The sequence below is a fragment of the Nomascus leucogenys genome, chromosome 13, assembly GCF_006542625.1.
Source record: "Nomascus leucogenys isolate Asia chromosome 13, Asia_NLE_v1, whole genome shotgun sequence".
Classification (NCBI taxonomy): domain Eukaryota; kingdom Metazoa; phylum Chordata; class Mammalia; order Primates; family Hylobatidae; genus Nomascus; species Nomascus leucogenys.
In genome coordinates this window covers 70,117,548-70,135,337 of record NC_044393.1, presented here as the reverse complement: position 1 = coordinate 70,135,337, position 17,790 = coordinate 70,117,548, and the positions used below count along the sequence as shown (strand labels likewise).

Below are 17,790 nucleotides of genomic sequence, written 5' to 3'. Positions count from 1 at the left end.
AACCCAGTTTGTTAGATATTTATTTGCATAAGATTAAAATAATTAGGTCAATAAGACCATTTCTAAAGTCTAAGGACAAAGGGCACTAACACTGCATAAACCTAAGATGGTTAAAAACCTAAAATGTGGAATTTGCTTTAAAAGAGAAGAGAGCAAAAAAATATAAACTGCCCTTGAAAAGAATGATTGTATGCTTATCAAACACTCAGCCTCATTTTGGCATTTAATTAAGCCATTTATTGCTTCAAATGTGTCACCATGAACATTTTGATATACACTCCATAGCAGTAAGGCCTCAATTTTCACCACCTATGAACTGTGAACCCACATTTGGATATTTTGTCCCACCAACTGTTACATGAGTTTTGTATAACAGAGATTTTGAATGTGTATTTTATAATACCAAAAATACTTACTATGCCCCTTGGTGTAAATGTCACAAAGAATATTAATAGTTGGCCACATTTTGGGGGGGGGCAATGAGGTAGTTCCATGTTTGGGCCCATTATATATGACTCAGATATTAACAGGTTCTACCCATTACTGAATACCTGCACCAAATTTTGGGTTATTTCTTTACACATGCTTCATAAAATATTCAGTGTTTGAGTTTAAAACTTGTCAAAGTGTTTTCTAAGTGATTTGGTAAGGAGTGGAATTCACACACTGAAAGGGGATGTAGCAGCTGGTAAACAGGATGTTCCTGACTCAAAGAACTTTCTCTTCAAATAAGGCTGTACATAAGGCTTTTTCCTTTGATCAATTCTATATAATGATGAGTTTGGAATAGTCATAATATATAGAGGATGTCAATGGTACATGTGAGCATTTCCAGGTAATATACTTTAATAAACGAATTGAATACTAGATTATTTATCACTTCTTAAAGGGTTATAAAATCTCAAAATAGTGAGTTTCATGAAATCGTGATAATCATGATATTATGAAATCATGAGTACCCACAAATGAACCTAACTTGTTTAGGGGGCTGGCAGAGTTGTATAATCAGACTGTGGCAGCTCAGAATCATGGGATCTCAAAGGTGGAAGAGACCCTTGAAATCCTCTATTACCTCACACCCTTTGGGTACCACTGCATAGATTTTACACTGTTATCTGAATAAGTTCTAAGAAGCTCATAAGTGGTTTAATTAAAGCAGAAATCTGATGGACCCAGTAAGTTTCAATATAAAAGATACATAATAAGTATCTTAAAAGTTAAGGATTTTTCTATCGACCAGACTCGATATTATACTTTAAATAAAACCTCCACTATGCAAATTTATAATTTAAATAGCACCTATAGAATAAGACCTATTCTGTAGTCAGCATCACCCTGGTGTAATAAGGCCCAGAGCGATACAAAATTTGAATTAACTGTCATATCAGTAAGTGGTAGAATTGAAAATAGTTGAATTTGAAGCTCCTGACCAGGGGGATCTCTTTACTCTATATAGCTACATTGCCTCCAGTCAAAACACCCATAACCATTATTTTCGTTTTAACTGTTGCACTTACAATTCTTTCATGTCATTTAGACTGAAAGAAAAGCCAGAAGATGTTTTAAAAAAAATACAGGGGCATGTCAAATTTACATTAAAAATGTCTTTCCTGTATTCTTATATCACAAACTCTAAACATTATTAAAGACATCACAGATTACACAGTATTCTGTGTCCTGGGCCTCTGATTCTTTTTAGATTATGAAAGTTGAAAGTTAATTGGAATTCAGAAATTTTCATTATTAAGTATGTAAAGTATAAATACAAGTAATTTTTTAAAAACTTTATTTTAACACCTAATAACAATTGCAATTTTAAGGATTACTTGCACAAAAAAATAAACACATTTGGTATAAAAATGTATCACTTTAACGCCCTTTCCCCTTCAGTCCCCCGCCCCCTCCCTCATGAACTGCACTCTATCTGGATGCAGAAACATAGAAAGACTAATGGCACAAATTACTTTTTACCTACAGGAGTTTCTGTTTATGTACCCAGGTACTCTAGAGGATACCAGCCCACTTTATCACATGAACCATTTCCTTCAGCCTGCTGAATTAGTTTCACAAAGAAACAAAGCTTATTATAAAGGCATTTTAAAAACCATTATCTTAAATTCTTTTTAGAAGCACTGACTTTTTTTTTTTTTTTTTGCAACCATTTATATACAGTGTTACATAACAGCTCTGGAGTACAGTACATGCAGCAGAATATACCTGTTGAATATAAAATACTTTCCTTAAAATCTTCATCATTGGAATTCCTTGAAGTCTAAATCATAGAATGCCCATTACTTTGAGAAAATGGTTGAGGAGTACAAATGTCTGCATATGTTTGGCCACTGAAATAATCCAAGGCTAACTGGAATAATATTCATAGCACACCAGGAGTGCATAAATAATTTACTTACATTATTAAAATACAACCCATAAAATTCAAGTTCAAGATCTTATAGGATTGTCTATGTAAATCCTTTAAGTGGTTGCCTGGAAATGCATTGTTTCTTCTTTCTCTTCTCCTCTTTTTAAAGTCCTATATAAAATCTTCAGCTGAAGTTTATTTCTTCCTCAAACAAAACCACCTTTATTTGTGTCTGCTGCCTCTTCTCTTCATTGCAGCAGTGCACTGTGGACAGTACCATTTGCCTTTTGGTGCCTCTGTCAATCCAACGCAGCCATAATGGAACCATTCTATAGGGCACTAGAAAGCAAAATTGCAAAAAACAAGTTTTCAGTACTTCTGAAGACAAGAGAGTATATTAAAATATGCTCAGGAGACTGAATAATCCATTTAACAATAATTAGATGTGTGACATCAGCATTTTTAGATCTAGATTATTTAGACATCATTTAGACTAAACAATAAGCTTCAGGAATGAGGAAATGAAGGCACAGAAAAATTATGCATCTTCAAGAATCCTGAGGTCCAGGTAATCTAGTCCCATCATCCTAATGAATGAATGAAAACTCACTAATTTTCAACTTTCAAGGGCAAAAAGAAGTGAGATGAGTCTTCTATGTAGAAGGTAAATATATCTTAAGATTCTATTTAATAGTAAGCCTTATTTGCTGTCTCATAAAGTAGAATAAGCTGATTGTAATTAAAGACATTAATTTATGTCTTATGCCCTGGATTTCCTACCTGGGTGTTTCTATTCCTAGAAATGTAGAGAAAAAGTATTCCTCTTTGAAACATATTAAGCAGAAAACTCTTTCATGGAAAGTCTTAGCACTCAGAAGAGCACAACTGGGAATAAGAAGAATCAGAGAAGCATGATGCTGGTACTCACAGAAATCTCATTCATCATTTTCACTAACTGCCCCAGAAGAGTTTACAGTGATGTTCTTGAAATGGTTGGGCAATATTGTTTTTGCAGTAACCACAAACAGCCTACAAGGGATTCTAGATAGGGAAATAGAAGGAGGGTCTGTCCCCATCTACGTGAGCATGTTGCTGTGACCTTATCAGGTCTAGGAAAAGTACACATTTTAATGCACCTAGCCAACTCCCTCAATCTTCAGATTGTTTTACAAACTTAAAACTCTTGTTAATCTTAGGATCCTGTCACTACTAAATAAGGAGGGAGTCAAAATTACTAGACAACAATATTCTCAGTATTGAATAAAAAACATATCTCTAACTAAAATTAAGTCTCCTAAAAACCAAGAATTCCTTCCTTTAACATTTCCTTTATTTTATAGATCAGAGGTGGCTCTTATCAGCTAACATCTGCAGAGTACAGGAAAAAATATTATACTCATGAGAGGAAGATAATCTCACATTAGATGCTCAATTATCCCACCCTTCACTTTAGCATGGTGCAGCCTGAAAGAATGAATTGTTTTAAAATTCCATTTCTTCAATGTGATAAATGAACTGGATTCTAGTAAACAGTATTTTTTAGCAAAGGGAAAGGTGGGTATTTATAATTTTCATACAACATAACACTTCTGAGACAATCTGCACATAAAATCATAAAATTAGCTTTAAAAATTAAAATAGGGAACACATTAAGGGACATTACCCTATTTTGAAGAGGAATATTCTAGCATTAGCATAACATAACTAATATACCTGTAAACCTGTTTTCTTAGACCAAGCCATACAGCAAATAAGACAAATATTCAAGTAGTAACAACCTGTGATTTTTTTCATTCCTAAATAGAAAAATGTAATACTTACATCTTGGTTATCACATCCCACCATCTCACCATAAGATACCTAGTTAAAAAAAATTAAATGTCTTTATTATGACTATGTAACAAACACCCAGATCCCAATTAACTGTTTATGATACTGCTGGAAAATAAGGGAAAGACACTGAATATACAATTACATTGAGACTCAAGGTATAATAGTTTTTTCCTGAAATACTCTTTTGGGCGGGGTGGGGCAAGGATGGGAAGAAATGCACAGGAATTATCTGCCCTTCAGAAGTCTGGAAGAACTTGCTATATAAATCACCTGGACGAAGGAGTCATCTTTCTGGGTAGTTCTTATTATAAAAATTTTAAGTTTCTTTCTTGATTACATACTGAAAGTTTTTACTTCTTGGGTCGCATTAGGTCATTTATATTTTTGCAATTAATAGTCCACTTCCTTGAAACTTCTAAACTTATCTATTTTATGTCCTTTCTCATTTTTCTTTTGCTCTTCATCATCAGTACTTTAGGGCATAACTTGCTAATCCTTGAGTTCACTGAAGTTCTCAGTGGATTGAATAATTTTTCAGACAGGATTAACTAGATGGCATATGTTCTGATTCTCTGCATGAGTGAAAATATATTTACATGGTCCTATGCAGAGAAATAACTTCTCTGAATATCAAGTTTTGGGGGGCTCTTAATTTTTCCCTGAAAGCTCTACAGACATACTCCATCACCTTCTAGTTTTTTAGTGTTACAGAGGAAAACTCTAGGTTCAGTCTGATTTTGTTCTTTTGCAAGTAATCTACTTTTGTTGTCAGGATACAGGATATGCTTTTCTATCATTTGTACTGAAAAATGTTTATTGGGTGATAGTAGAACAGCTAACAAATTGTTAAAATTTTTAAAAATCAGATTGGCAACTAATACTGTTAGACACAATAATCTGCTGATAGACTAAGTCTTAAATATGAAGAAACTGAAGCATGCAAAGAACTAGACAAAACCATATAAAAACTAGGAGAAAATATTATACAAGACAATTTTTTGTAGAAAGAAGAGTCAAAGAGAAAGCCCTTCTAAGTATATAATCCATGGCTTGCTTCATAAAAAAAAAAAATTAACAGTCATAATTACATAAAATTAAAATTTTAGAATTACTTAAAAAAACTAAATCAAGCAAACATTTAAAGTACATAACAAAAACAATAGAAAAATCAGCCGACACCATTAGGAGTCGATTCATAATGTAAAAAACAAAAATGGTCAAAAAATGTCCAACTTCAATAATACTAGTGTATTTAAAACAATCATAATATAAAACTACCAAATTGGTACTTAGTTTTTAAAAGAAAATAATATCCAGTGTTGGACAGGGTTTAGTAGACATGTATGTTTATTAATTTTTGGTAACAAATTTCTAGAAAATATATTTTGGTAGTCTGTCAAATATTTACAGCCTAATTTTATTTCTAAAAGATTATCCAAGAACTTAGATGTATAAAATGGATTACATTTCAAAAATGCCTATCGTAATATTATCCCTAATTTCAAACAAATTAAAACCACTAATATAATCTATAGCTAGGTATTGGTTAAAAAAACTACAGTGGATGGCATAAGAGATAACTATGTGAAGATTAAAAACATGATCTTAAAGAAAAATCATGTTCGGTATACCTGATTTCGAGAAAAAAGCCAGTAACAAGAAAGTATACACTGTGGTTCCTACTGACAAACTTACATACACACATGCATGTGCATATCTGCATAGACATGAGTTATGAAATGCATGCTTATATCTCAAAATTCATATGTTGAAGCCCTAACCCCCAACGTGACTGTAATTGGACACAGGGCCTGTGAGGAGGTGGTAAAGGTTAAATGAGGCCATAGAGTGGGTTCCTACTCTGACAGGGCTGGTGCCCTTATAAGAAAAGACACCAGAGCACACTCTTTCTCCCTCTATCATGTGAGGACCCGGTGAGAAGGCAGCAGTCTGCATCTAGGAAGGGAGCCCTCCTCCAGAACTGAGTCAGTGGACACCTTGATCTTGGACTTCCCAGCCTTCATACCTGTGACAAAATTATCTTCTGTTGTTTAAGCTACCCAGTCTGTTGTATTTTATTAAGGCAGCCAATGTGCATGTGAGGTATATGGTAGTGGTACACCAAAAATGTTTAGTTACAGGTTGTATCTGAGGGCTAGGATTATGGGTAACATTTTTCTTTATACTCAGTATTTACAGCAATGTCACTTTTGTAAGAAGGGGGAGAAAAGTATACAAATTAATCAAGGGTATTTTAAGTGAGTTTAAAAAAGTGCTTAAAAATGAAATAGTTCTCTTCCTTCTAGTTTATTCAGATTATACTTTTATAGACATATCAGACTTTTACCTGATTACAAATGCAGTATCGAGGTTCATTTGGGTCGTAAGTCCAATCAACCTGACTGTTTGAATCAGATTCTGGCACTACAGTTGTTTGTTGAGAGATTTCTTGTACAACAGTTGATGATGAAGAACACGATGATAAGGAAGAAGAGGAGGAAGAAGATGATGACTGTTGGCTTGAAGACTTGTTGTTGTTTCTGAAAAAAATAGTATAAGTTTTATTTGCTCACCATCCAGAAGTTACCAGAGAATAACTCCTAAATAAATAGTATAAAATGAAATGATATCAAATGTATAAATTAAAGTCTAAGCTAAAGTAATCTGGATTTACCAATGACTTAAATTGTAGGTAGTACTTTGAAGAATTAATATAAGTTTTGGCTACTTTACAGATGTTATTTGTATTTTTTTTTTTTTTTTTTGAGATGGAGTCTCGCTCTGTTGCCCAGTGGCGCGATCTCTGCACACCGCAAGCTCCACCTCCCAGGTTCATGCCATTCTCCTGCCTCAGCCTCCTGAGTAGCTGGGACTACAGGCGCATGCCACCATGCCCGGCTAATTTTTTGTATTTTTAGTAGAGATGGGGTTTCATCGTGTTAGCCAGGATGGTCTCGATCTCCTGACCTCGTGATCCGCCCGCCTCGGCCTCCCAAAGTGCTGGGATTACAAGCGTGAGCTACCGCACCCAGCCACTCATTATTTGTATTTTTAAGTAAACTGAATACTCTTCATCAAAACCTAAAGCACACATACACAAAAACATTTGATGAAAGTGGTTATAACCATCAACTGATGTGTGAATACCTACTATGAGTATGGCAGGGAACCAAGACTGTAAAAATTCGCAAGTAATTTACTGCTAAGCCCTATGCTATTTAAATTCTAAAAGCATAGAACTTTATCATAAGAAATTACATTAAACTTGCACCATTAAGATGAATTAATTTTTAAGATGTTTGACACTTCTGTCTTGGTTATTTCATATTGATCATTCTTTAAGGGATTAATTCACAAAAAATGTAACATATTTAAAAATACAGAAAATATAACTACTAGGTAACTAATTATTTTGGCCTAGCATTTGAACTTTCATTATGTATAAACACGCAGCATATTCAGTTACCTGGGATAGACAGTGATAAATACTATTAAGTTTTCATATTTAAAGCTTATAAAATCATCCCAAGTCTCATATACAAAATCTAGGGATATTTTTATACCATCAGTTTTTGGGACCCAAGACTAAGAATGAAGATGCCTTGCTTGCTGTTAATCAAAATGGAAAATCTTGTTTAAAAAAAAAAAATCACCAGGATATAATTTGCATTGCGTTAATTTACCTTGAAACACATGGCAAAATAAAGGGTAATAAATGAAAAGCAGTTCCATAAAATGATTTATCTTAATGAATAAAAGAAGATAAATAGAAGTCATGTATTAACAAACTCAATTTAAGACTCTAGAAAAATTAAAAACAACTCTAACACTTTTTAAAGACTTGACCACTTCAAAGTATGGCACTATAAAATGAAAACTGCATGTCTCCCCACCTCTGCAAGGTTAATTTTAATCCGTTATATCCTGCCTTTAACATAGAGAGGCCTGGCTGAGGTGTCAAGTAGACCAAGTGTTCAGTAAAGGTGTAGGGCTACTGTAACAATAAAACTTACTTGCTCTTTCGACCACTCCGTGAGTCGGCTGCCGATGAACTGGCATTCTGTGTTAATGTTGTCATAAGTGCCGAAGATGATGAATAGCCAACTGTTTCCCTGGCCATTGAAAATTCTTTTCCCAGCTGAAAGTCATTATTCTTAAATGCTTCATAACTGGCTTTTAAACTTGATGTTCTTCGTCCCTCCTTCATCTTAAATAGACATTCATTGATAGCATCAGTATATGTAAATATGCAGATTTTCTTTTTCAAGTTTTACAAATTATAGTTTTATTTTGGTTTATCAAATGTTAATTTATATCATTTAAACTATTATTTTCATCACTGGAATTTAAGCTTTTTTTTTTTTTTTTTTTGAGGTGGAGTTTCGATCTGTCGAAACTGGAATCTAGTGGCACGATTTTGGCTCACTGCAACCTCCCCCTCTCAGGTTCAAGCAATTCTCCTGCCATAGCCTACCGAGTAGCTGGGATTACAGGCACCCAGCTAATTTTTTCGTATTTTTAGTAGAGATGGAGTTTCACCATGTTGACCAGGCTGGTTTTGAACTCCTGACCTCAAGTGATCCACCCGCCTCGGCCTACCAAAGAGCTGGGATTAAAGGTGTGAGTCACCATGCCTGGCCTAACCTTTTTTATTTAAAGATTTAAAATAAGATTTTACACAGAATATAAACTATGGGATGGGCAACTTCTTAATTTGGAATATAGACGAACTATACAGAAGTGAACAAACTCAAGATGACCTAAGTCCAAGGCTACAGAGGAAGCCTTGGAACTGGCAGAAAGAACGAAGAACTATGCTAGCATGTGCTGCGGACAGCAGTCAAGAACATGGGCAACATGAGCAGTTACTGTGAGAAGGGTCTGCATATAATCCGCATGATAAACCTATTTTTTAGTTTTCATTATCAATCAAGCAATTCCTACGTTTATTATTTCATTAAATAAAATATCACATATCATGAAATCATGACTTAAAAATGAAAATATACAATGTTAGAAAACTATTTGTTCACATCCAGTTATTTCTATTAGGTTTCCAATGATGCTGACAAAATGTAACATTTTGTCTCTAAACCCTTTACTTTTTACCTGAGCTGTAGCCTGAACTGCTTGAGCAGCTGCCATGGTAATTGCCCCTGCACCAGTTCCTGAAGATAACGAGCCAATGTTATAGGATCCCAGAGGTTGGGAGGAATTCACATTGTAGGCATTGTTAGAAGAGGCTGTGGAATTATTATTTCTACAACCTGTGTAGATGTAAAAAAGAAATAAAAATGGCTGCAGAGAACATAATGTTAGTAAGTCTAAATTACGTTATTTCCCAGCACAGACATATAATCATTAAAATTTTTAATGTCACTTGTACATTAAGTCAACTGAATAATGTATTTGGTTTTCCTTTTTCTTTCTCCATATGTATACTTTAACTAGGTAAAGAAACTCTACGATTCATTAATCCTGAAAGATTTTATTTCCCCTTATTCTAACACAAAAAAACAAAGCAATCATATTTAAGAAAATTAACTTACCTAGTGTATTTTCCTTAGAGGCATCTGACGTAAGGGTGGATAGAAGAGCTTCAGATTTAAACTTCTTTTCAGGAATATGATCTGTTGTTGTATGGTGAGAAGTTGGATTATATTTCCTTTCTAAATATAAATAAAGAATTCACGTGTTTTTAAACTTTAGAGAACTATGGACAAGGCATAATACTTATATCCAGTTATAACATGAAACAGTGTCATCTGGGTTCCTCATAAAATACAGAACATGATGTTTCCTCAGAAGGCAGGACAAGTAGAACTCTGTGTCACATGTTGATTAAGAGTAGACTTCTCCACCATTTAAAAAACTTCCAGCAAAGTACTAAAGATAACCCAAAATACACCATGGGCTCACATACAATGTGAGGGAAATTTTGTTTTCAAAACACTATCTACCACTTAGAATAGTTTTCAGTCAACTATCTTTTCCCACCAAACTGATGTGTCAAAAGATGCACTGATACAGTCATTTTTTGACTGTTATCAACCAGCCAGCCAGTCATCTAACTAACAATTCATCCACTTACTGACTTACCAACCATTCAGACTGAATTACATGCCAAACATTAGGTTAGGCACTGGAGAAGCAAGGATGAAAAAGACAAAGGGTCTATTACAAAATAGTTTATTGTTTAGCTCAGTCAAAAAGCTCCCTAAGGAGAATGCTCAGTTGAAAAGCTCCCTAAGGAGAATCAGGTATGTGTATGAAGGGAATATATGCTATTAGTACTATACATTCTCCCTCTGTGCATTTAAGAGAAAACAGAATACTCATTTCCTAATCACATATGCTCCCCCCAAGGAAAAAGATAAGTCTGCCAGTACTTGCAATGAAAAAAAAAGAAGGGATTTATTTCTCAATTGGTTGTATAGAGTTAAAAAAGCAGAACACACAGGTGATAATAATAAGGTTTTCATTGTTTTTAAAACTTAGCTGCACTACACCAAACTTACTTTCCACTGGAGTATGTGAATGAGCATGGTGATTGTTCACTGGCTGTGAAGGAGTGTCTAATTCCAAAGATCCTGAAAGAAGAGAGGCACAGAGATACACCACCATTAAATGTCACCGCAGAACTTCACATGTCACTCAACTACAGGCAATGAGTTCCCTTACCCAGCAGAGGACTAGCAAGTTCTGATGCATATGCCTGTATTTATTTTAGCCAGACATGTTAGAGGATCACCACTGTCCATCCCACACTGAGTTATCCTCTCTCTAAACAATAAGTTATCCCTTTCCCAATATTTATCTTAAGTACAAAATGGCTCAAGGCATACTCGTGTCTAATTAGGGAATTCACCACAGTGGGTGCCATATAAATGGATGAATGGACATTGTAATCTCATTACTGGTAAGAGTCAACCTAGTGTTACTGAGTTGAAGACCTTTTAATAGCAGATTCTAAAGTTCTATGTGATGGGGGACATTACTATATGAAAAAAATCATTTGATCATTAAAATGACATTATGATAATAAAGGCTTCCTAAAAGAAGTTAGGGATTTTGTTCACAAAAAGTGAGGAATAGAAATCTCTAACACCAAGCTTTAAAATAACTCTAAATACATTTTTCTGGGTATATTTTTGATCCCTTGAGATGAAATTATGGCAGGGCACAGGGTGGAGCAGTTTTTATAACTTGATCCAATTTTATTTCATATGTCTGTGTCCTTAGGATGCTTTATTAACCTTCCTGCAGTAATGAATAGGCATGAATTATAGTTACTCACAGCTATCATTAGCATTTTTAAAAAATCAAAGCAGCTACAGAACTTTTAATTTTGTCTCAAAATACTTATTATCTTTATATAGATAAGAAGAAAAGTATCACAAATAAATAGGATGATTATCTAAAGTGATGGATCTACTTTTGAACACAAAAATGCAACTATGGATACCAAGACAGATTTGTGATTGGCTTCCCTAGCTGACTTCTAGTGAGTAGAGAGATACATAGATTGGCACTGTAAAGAAATCTTTCATCTGTGTGTACACGTACATATTCTTACTGTTGAAATGCACCAAGAAAAAATATGTTTGAAAGTTTTACTTAAATTCTAGTAGAAATTAGCCATAATATTAATTTGGTTCAATTAACATCTAATGAGTGCCTACTCTACACCTAGTACCACACTAACTGCTTTTATGTACATTACCTATTTAGGTTGGAAGAAATGCTAAATTAGTTAAGGAAACAGTGCTCATGCTTCTATTTTTGGGAAGTCACACCAAAGAAGTGACAGGGGTAAGTTATAGCAGGAGATCAAATAGAGCCTTGCAAAGAAATATTAAAATGGTTTCTTGCCGATAAGGGAAAGAAGAAAACACTTCTTAAAGAAAAAGAGGTAGTGTTATGAAACCAATGTGAGTCTTTTTCAGTATATGCAATTAAGAAAAAGCCATGAAGTAATTCTTAAGAAGAGAAACTAACAACCTTCCTCAAAGCTTAAGTGTATAAAGAGGCAGAGTAAAGTCAACACACTTAATGCAAGATGGTTAATTTGTCTCCCGATAGTTACGTTTCTTTAAATTTGTTCTTACCACTCAACTTACTAGTATATGTGGATATAAAATGATTTAATATGTTGTTTCATAAAGAGTGAGTGGATGATACCCTATATTATCTCTCTCAGTATCCATGACCCAAACATTTCCAACTGCTAGGGTCCAAGCTATCTGGCCTGCATGCCACCATCCACTGAAGGGCAGGATTTCAAAAGCCTCTGTGGGACAAAGTCTTCTCAGTGATTTGCACATGTACTGTCCAATATTGATGGAAAACTGTAAATTTTACTTACGCCTCTCTAATATTTCTGTAATTCCAGCATTATCAGCTTCCAGCTCCATTTTAAACTTAGCCAGTTCCTGATCCAGCTTTCTCAAGTGTCGATCTACCTGTTTCAAAGAAGATCAAAGATAACCACCAAAATTTGGGACACTGTTAAAGTGTCAGCCTAATGAGGAAACCTAAATCTTTGTTTCTTTTAGTGAATCTGCTTAGTATCCTTGAGCAAGTCAATTAATCTATGCCTCAGAGGTTTTTAATCTATAAAATGAGGGTGTTAGGCTAAATAATCTCCCAAGTCTCCTTCAATAAATTTTAAATTCTAAGACCCAGACTCTCAACTTGTTAGGAAATGCTCTATACTCCATTTCCAGAAGGAAGGACATGAAAATTAAAGCAAAACCGATCAGGGATTAGAGAATGGGAGGAGGGGATGGTGGAGGCTGGTCACTTCTCATCATATGCCCTGTGATTACTTAGGGCCTAATCTCCTCCTGCTTATAAGGCCATCATCCACACTGTCATACGATAAAAGCTATTATTTGGAATGATGAAAGATCCTCAGTTTACAAAGAAGTTCCTATATTCTGTACATCTATTACTCTAAGGCATGAGAGTGAATCATAATGCTTGTAAACATTTATGTGAAGAGGTGAAACAAAAGGGATTGTTAGCCAGAAAACTCCATTCCTTAAAGGGCCTGGTTAAAATTATTTTATTTATAATACTATTTTCCTAATTAACTTGGCAAAATTTTATTTTGTCACTGAGAGATCTTTTGACTAATTTCAGAAAATTATATGACACCTCAAACTAACAAAATGTCTTAATGTATTTTTAAGCTTAATATTAAATATTTTAATATTTTTTCAAACTCACTACTTTGAAGTGAAACCAAAACATACACAAATTCTTTGAAAAATATTCATGTCACATTATTGACAACATTCTTTTCCAAGTCTAGTTTCCCACTGGATTACTGCTAGAATTAGAAATAACTTTCTTACAGATATCAAAATGTGCTATGATACTCTATCAGGGCAACATTTTAAGTAATGTGTAGAATTAAATAATGTGTAACTAACATGAGGAAGAAGGGGAGAAAGGGAGCAAAACACAATGTGCATGGGTCAGATGCCTATGAAGAGGAGGTAATGTGCTTGACGCATCAGATGACCTATCTTTTCTAGCCCTCAATCTGATCTTTTGAAGTTATTACTGTCTCTACTTTATAGGTGAAGAAATTAAGGCTCAGAGAGGTTAAGTAATATGCCCAAAGTCATATAGCTAATGCATTACAGAAACCAAATTTAACTTTATTTGTAACAAATTGTGCTTTGCCATTTACCTGACATGGACCTCTGAACTTTCTGCATGCAGAAAACAACTGTTTTTTTTTTTTGAAAAACATTCTTCAGAATAATATAACTCAATATAAAAACTAGTAATATTGTCCTATTATTTGTATTTTATATATTAACAACAATCATTAGGGTGTTGGTTTGTGATTTTTTCAATAACTGAAAGCCAGTTTTCCTTCTACCTTTATACATACATTACTTTTCAGAGTTCTAGAATATTTAAAAACCTATAACATCACATATTGTGGATACTTGCTCCTATTCAAAGAATCTGCAGGTAATTGAGCATCCTTTAATGGAACTTCCTTTCCAATAATAGTGTGAACACAGACGTCTGTTATTTGAGCATACCTCTTTCATTGTCAAAATTTAATCTCAAGGGAAATCAGAAAAAATATTCATATTTAAGTTCCAAGACCACTAATGCAATGAAAACACTCCATTGCTTTTTGTACCTACAATTATACTAATAATAAATATTGAGCTATTATGTGCTTGGTGCTGGATTAAATGGAGGATATATGAAGAATGGAAGAGAATCGTTGCCTTCATAGGAATTAGAATTTAGCTGACAAATCAAGATTTAGATGATTTTTAATATAATAAGAGATAAAAATATAGTCTAGATGTCACAAATAAGCAACAGTTCAAAAAGAGTCAGAAGTGGTACATAAAAAAGTAACACTGGTAGACACGGAGGTATGAATTAGTGAAGATGGATTGTATTCAAATAGAAGGAAAAAAGGAATCACAATAAAAAAAAATGTAGATACAGAAAGACAAACAATATGCTTAGAGAAAAACAAAGTATGATGTAGCGTGTAATATGTATATAAAGCATAGTGAGCAAGAATGTTAGGTTGAGGGAGTAGTGTTAGGGTGAGATAAAGGCCTTTCTTTTTCATACCATACACCTTGCCCTAACTCACTTCACCTCTGCATTTAAGGATTGTGTCATTTTATTAAATATATTATTGATAAAGTTCACTACATATGAAAATCTGAAAAATAATGACGAGACTTTCAACACTAGATAGCTCAGAAAAGGCACTAGAACCTAAAGGGTTAATAACTCTAAAAACCAAATTCATAGTTAAAAGAAACAAAGACAGAAAAGCCTTAACCACTTGTGGTAGGCAGCTTTATAGGACGGCTTCCAATCATTCTCACTTCCTCATACGTAAAAGAGATTATGACCTGATTAATATTATAAGCAATTATTAGGCAATGAGAATTATTTTTCTTCTATTTACCACTGCTGTACTAAATCAAATTAGAAGATGGAAAGTCCCATTGACCACAAGAATTAACTTAAGCTATAAAGCACTAGGATATTTAAACAATATTAAACAGCCATAATAAGAGCTGTGAACTTGCCTGAAATCCATCATGTGCATTCCCTCAACCTACATGATTCTGAAAGGTTAAAGCACCTCTTCTAGCTGATCACCATATTGTCCCCACATGCATCAAAGCAAGGATGTAAGTTACCTCACCCTTCCACAAACATCTGCTTTCATAAGACTGATTTACAATAGTAAAGAGGGTACTGATCCAATTGAGAGATTTTCCATTAGCCACAGATTCCTAAAACAGGGCTAACCACAGAGTCTAATTATTTATTTTTTTCCCAGTTAATGTCAACAAGTGCTATAAACAAAGTTTCCTTGCCCTATAACCCCAAATCATATTCTACAACCCCAAATCATAACAGCTTTAAGTTTAAACTCCTATAATTTTTTTAGCCTCTTTAAAGACAAAGGATATTCTACCAACATTACTTGTTAACATACTCATGATCATAGCAAATTTAAGTCATACTTGGCCCCTCTGCACAAAACAAACAAAAAACCCTTCATCCTATAATATCTGCATAGAGTTGTAATCTTTGACTCTTTCTCTTTTGACTCTCTGGTTTTCCAATATTCAAATTTAAAGTGTATCAATAATGGACCCAAACAAAACTAAATACAGCTTTTTTAAAGTCTCTACATGATCTACTGCTTCCAATACAAACAATTTATAAAATTTAGATGTCTAGCTTGCCCTATCGGAATAGGCAATCAAGTCTGTTACATTCTAAATTGAAATAGACAGCAGTAAGTTAAATTTCTATCATGAAAAGGTCTAGTAATAGCGAGTACGGAGGGTAAATTGGGGAAGAAAAAGAAACCAGGATGGCAAAGTATTTCTCAGATGACAGGTCATGAAAATGATTCTTTATATCTCTAAATTACATTTAAACTACATGAAAATGTGACCTATCGTTATGCTGAAACAAATACTTCAGAGGCCTTAGCATAAAACTCTGTCTAATCATCCTCCTGGAAGACAATAAGGACAGGACAGAAATCAAAAGGTCAAACTCACATAATATATTTCCTTAATTAGAGTATCAGATGAAAACTCTCAAATTTATAGGTAAAATGTGCATCTGAAATATAATCATCTCAGGAACAGGCGAGGATATAAAAAAGAAGCAAGTTCAAGGGTATTGAGCACTGTAAGAGACTGCTAAAATCATTCAAGCATTAACTAAAAGCTCAAATTTTATCAGGGTACGTATAAATCAACTTTATTAGGTATTGCAATCTAATACATCCTTATGACAGTGACATCTGGCTGAGAAACACAAATAAGTATTTAACGACTATTTATGAGTATCATGCTTCTAGAACAAAATTATTTTAACAGGATAGATTTTGTGTGTGTTAGTCAAATTTCACTAAAACGGCTACTAAAATAAACTGTCAGTTTCTTCTACTGGACCCCTAAAATAAATTTCTTCATTTGTTGATAATATATAGTTTGGTTTATTCCTTAATAAATGAGGTGACCAGTGCAGTGATGGTCATAGGAAAAAAAAAATGTTTACTACTGGTTTAAAAGTAAATAAAATGTTTTAATGAAAAAATACAACGAAATGCAATGCCATATAAAACACTGAGGGATAAAATCAAACACAATTACATACTATGGTGATGTACCATAAATTCTGTAAAAGTAATACATGCTTATTTAAAATTCCTATAATATAATGTTTAAGCAAAGGCATACACACACAAAATCTCTTTTAAGGTCTATATTCCACGCCTCTGTTTAAAGTCCGTCACTGGCTTCCCACTGCTTTAGACTAAGAATCACTCTCCTCCTAGACTGGCTCACAAGGCCCCCATGCGTTAGTTCCTGCCTGCTTCGTTTCATGCTGCTCCTTTCCCATTACAGACCACAGACCAACCACCCCGGCCTCTCTCTTGGTTCAACTTGCCAAGTCTTTTCCACTCCAAACTTTGCCCTTGGTATACCACGTGCCTGAAACATTCTTCCCTTAGCTTTCCCAACAGGTGGTTCTTTCTCATTTTCCAAGTACCACCTCAAATGTCATCTCCTTAGACTACATTCTTAACAGCCTTCGCCAGTTATTCAATTGTCTCTCCCTTTCTTCCCCTTCCTCTCTCCTTTCTACAATGTTTATTTCCTCCTGTGTACTTATCGAAATCTAAAATAGTCTTTATTTAATAGTTTGCCAGGCCAGGTGCGGTGGCTCACGCCTGTAATCCCAGCACTTTGGGAGGCTGAGATGGGCGGATCACCTGAGGTCAGGAGTTCAAGACAGCCTGGCCAAAAGGTGAAACGCCATCTCTACTAAAAATACAAAAATTAGCCAGATGTGGTGGTGCATGCCTGTAATTCCAGCTACTGGCTGTGGCATGAGAATCACTTAAACTCGGGAGGTGGAGGTTGCAGTGAGCTGAGATCGCGCCATTGCACTCCAGCCTAGGCAAAAAGAGTGAAATTCCGTCTCAAAACAAACAAACAAACAAACAAACAAAACATTCTGCCTAAGCATTGTCTGTGCCATTACTGCCCACCTACTACCTG

General features: G+C 34.4%; 1 protein-coding gene across 2 annotated transcripts in view; it reads right to left on the bottom strand.

Annotated features, from left to right (window-relative positions):
* Nucleotides 1-214: 214 nt before the first annotated feature.
* The window catches only part of ING3 (inhibitor of growth family member 3), a 29,891-nt gene continuing 12,315 nt past the window's right edge, over nt 215-17,790 (bottom strand). The window contains exons 5-12 of one of the 2 annotated variants that reach the window (XM_003261247.4): nt 12,561-12,657; nt 10,714-10,785; nt 9,745-9,864; nt 9,305-9,462; nt 8,209-8,402; nt 6,543-6,735; nt 4,184-4,222; nt 215-2,701 (exon numbers count right to left, since the gene is read on the bottom strand). In XM_003261247.4, the coding sequence (XP_003261295.1) occupies nt 2,585-2,701; nt 4,184-4,222; nt 6,543-6,735; nt 8,209-8,402; nt 9,305-9,462; nt 9,745-9,864; nt 10,714-10,785; nt 12,561-12,657 (990 nt within the window). In that variant the 3' untranslated portion in view covers nt 215-2,584. Of the gene's footprint in view, nt 2,702-4,183; nt 4,223-6,542; nt 6,736-8,208; nt 8,403-9,304; nt 9,463-9,744; nt 9,865-10,713; nt 10,786-12,560; nt 12,658-17,790 lie in introns of those variants that run through there. The other variant, XR_004033045.1, reaches the window with a different exon arrangement.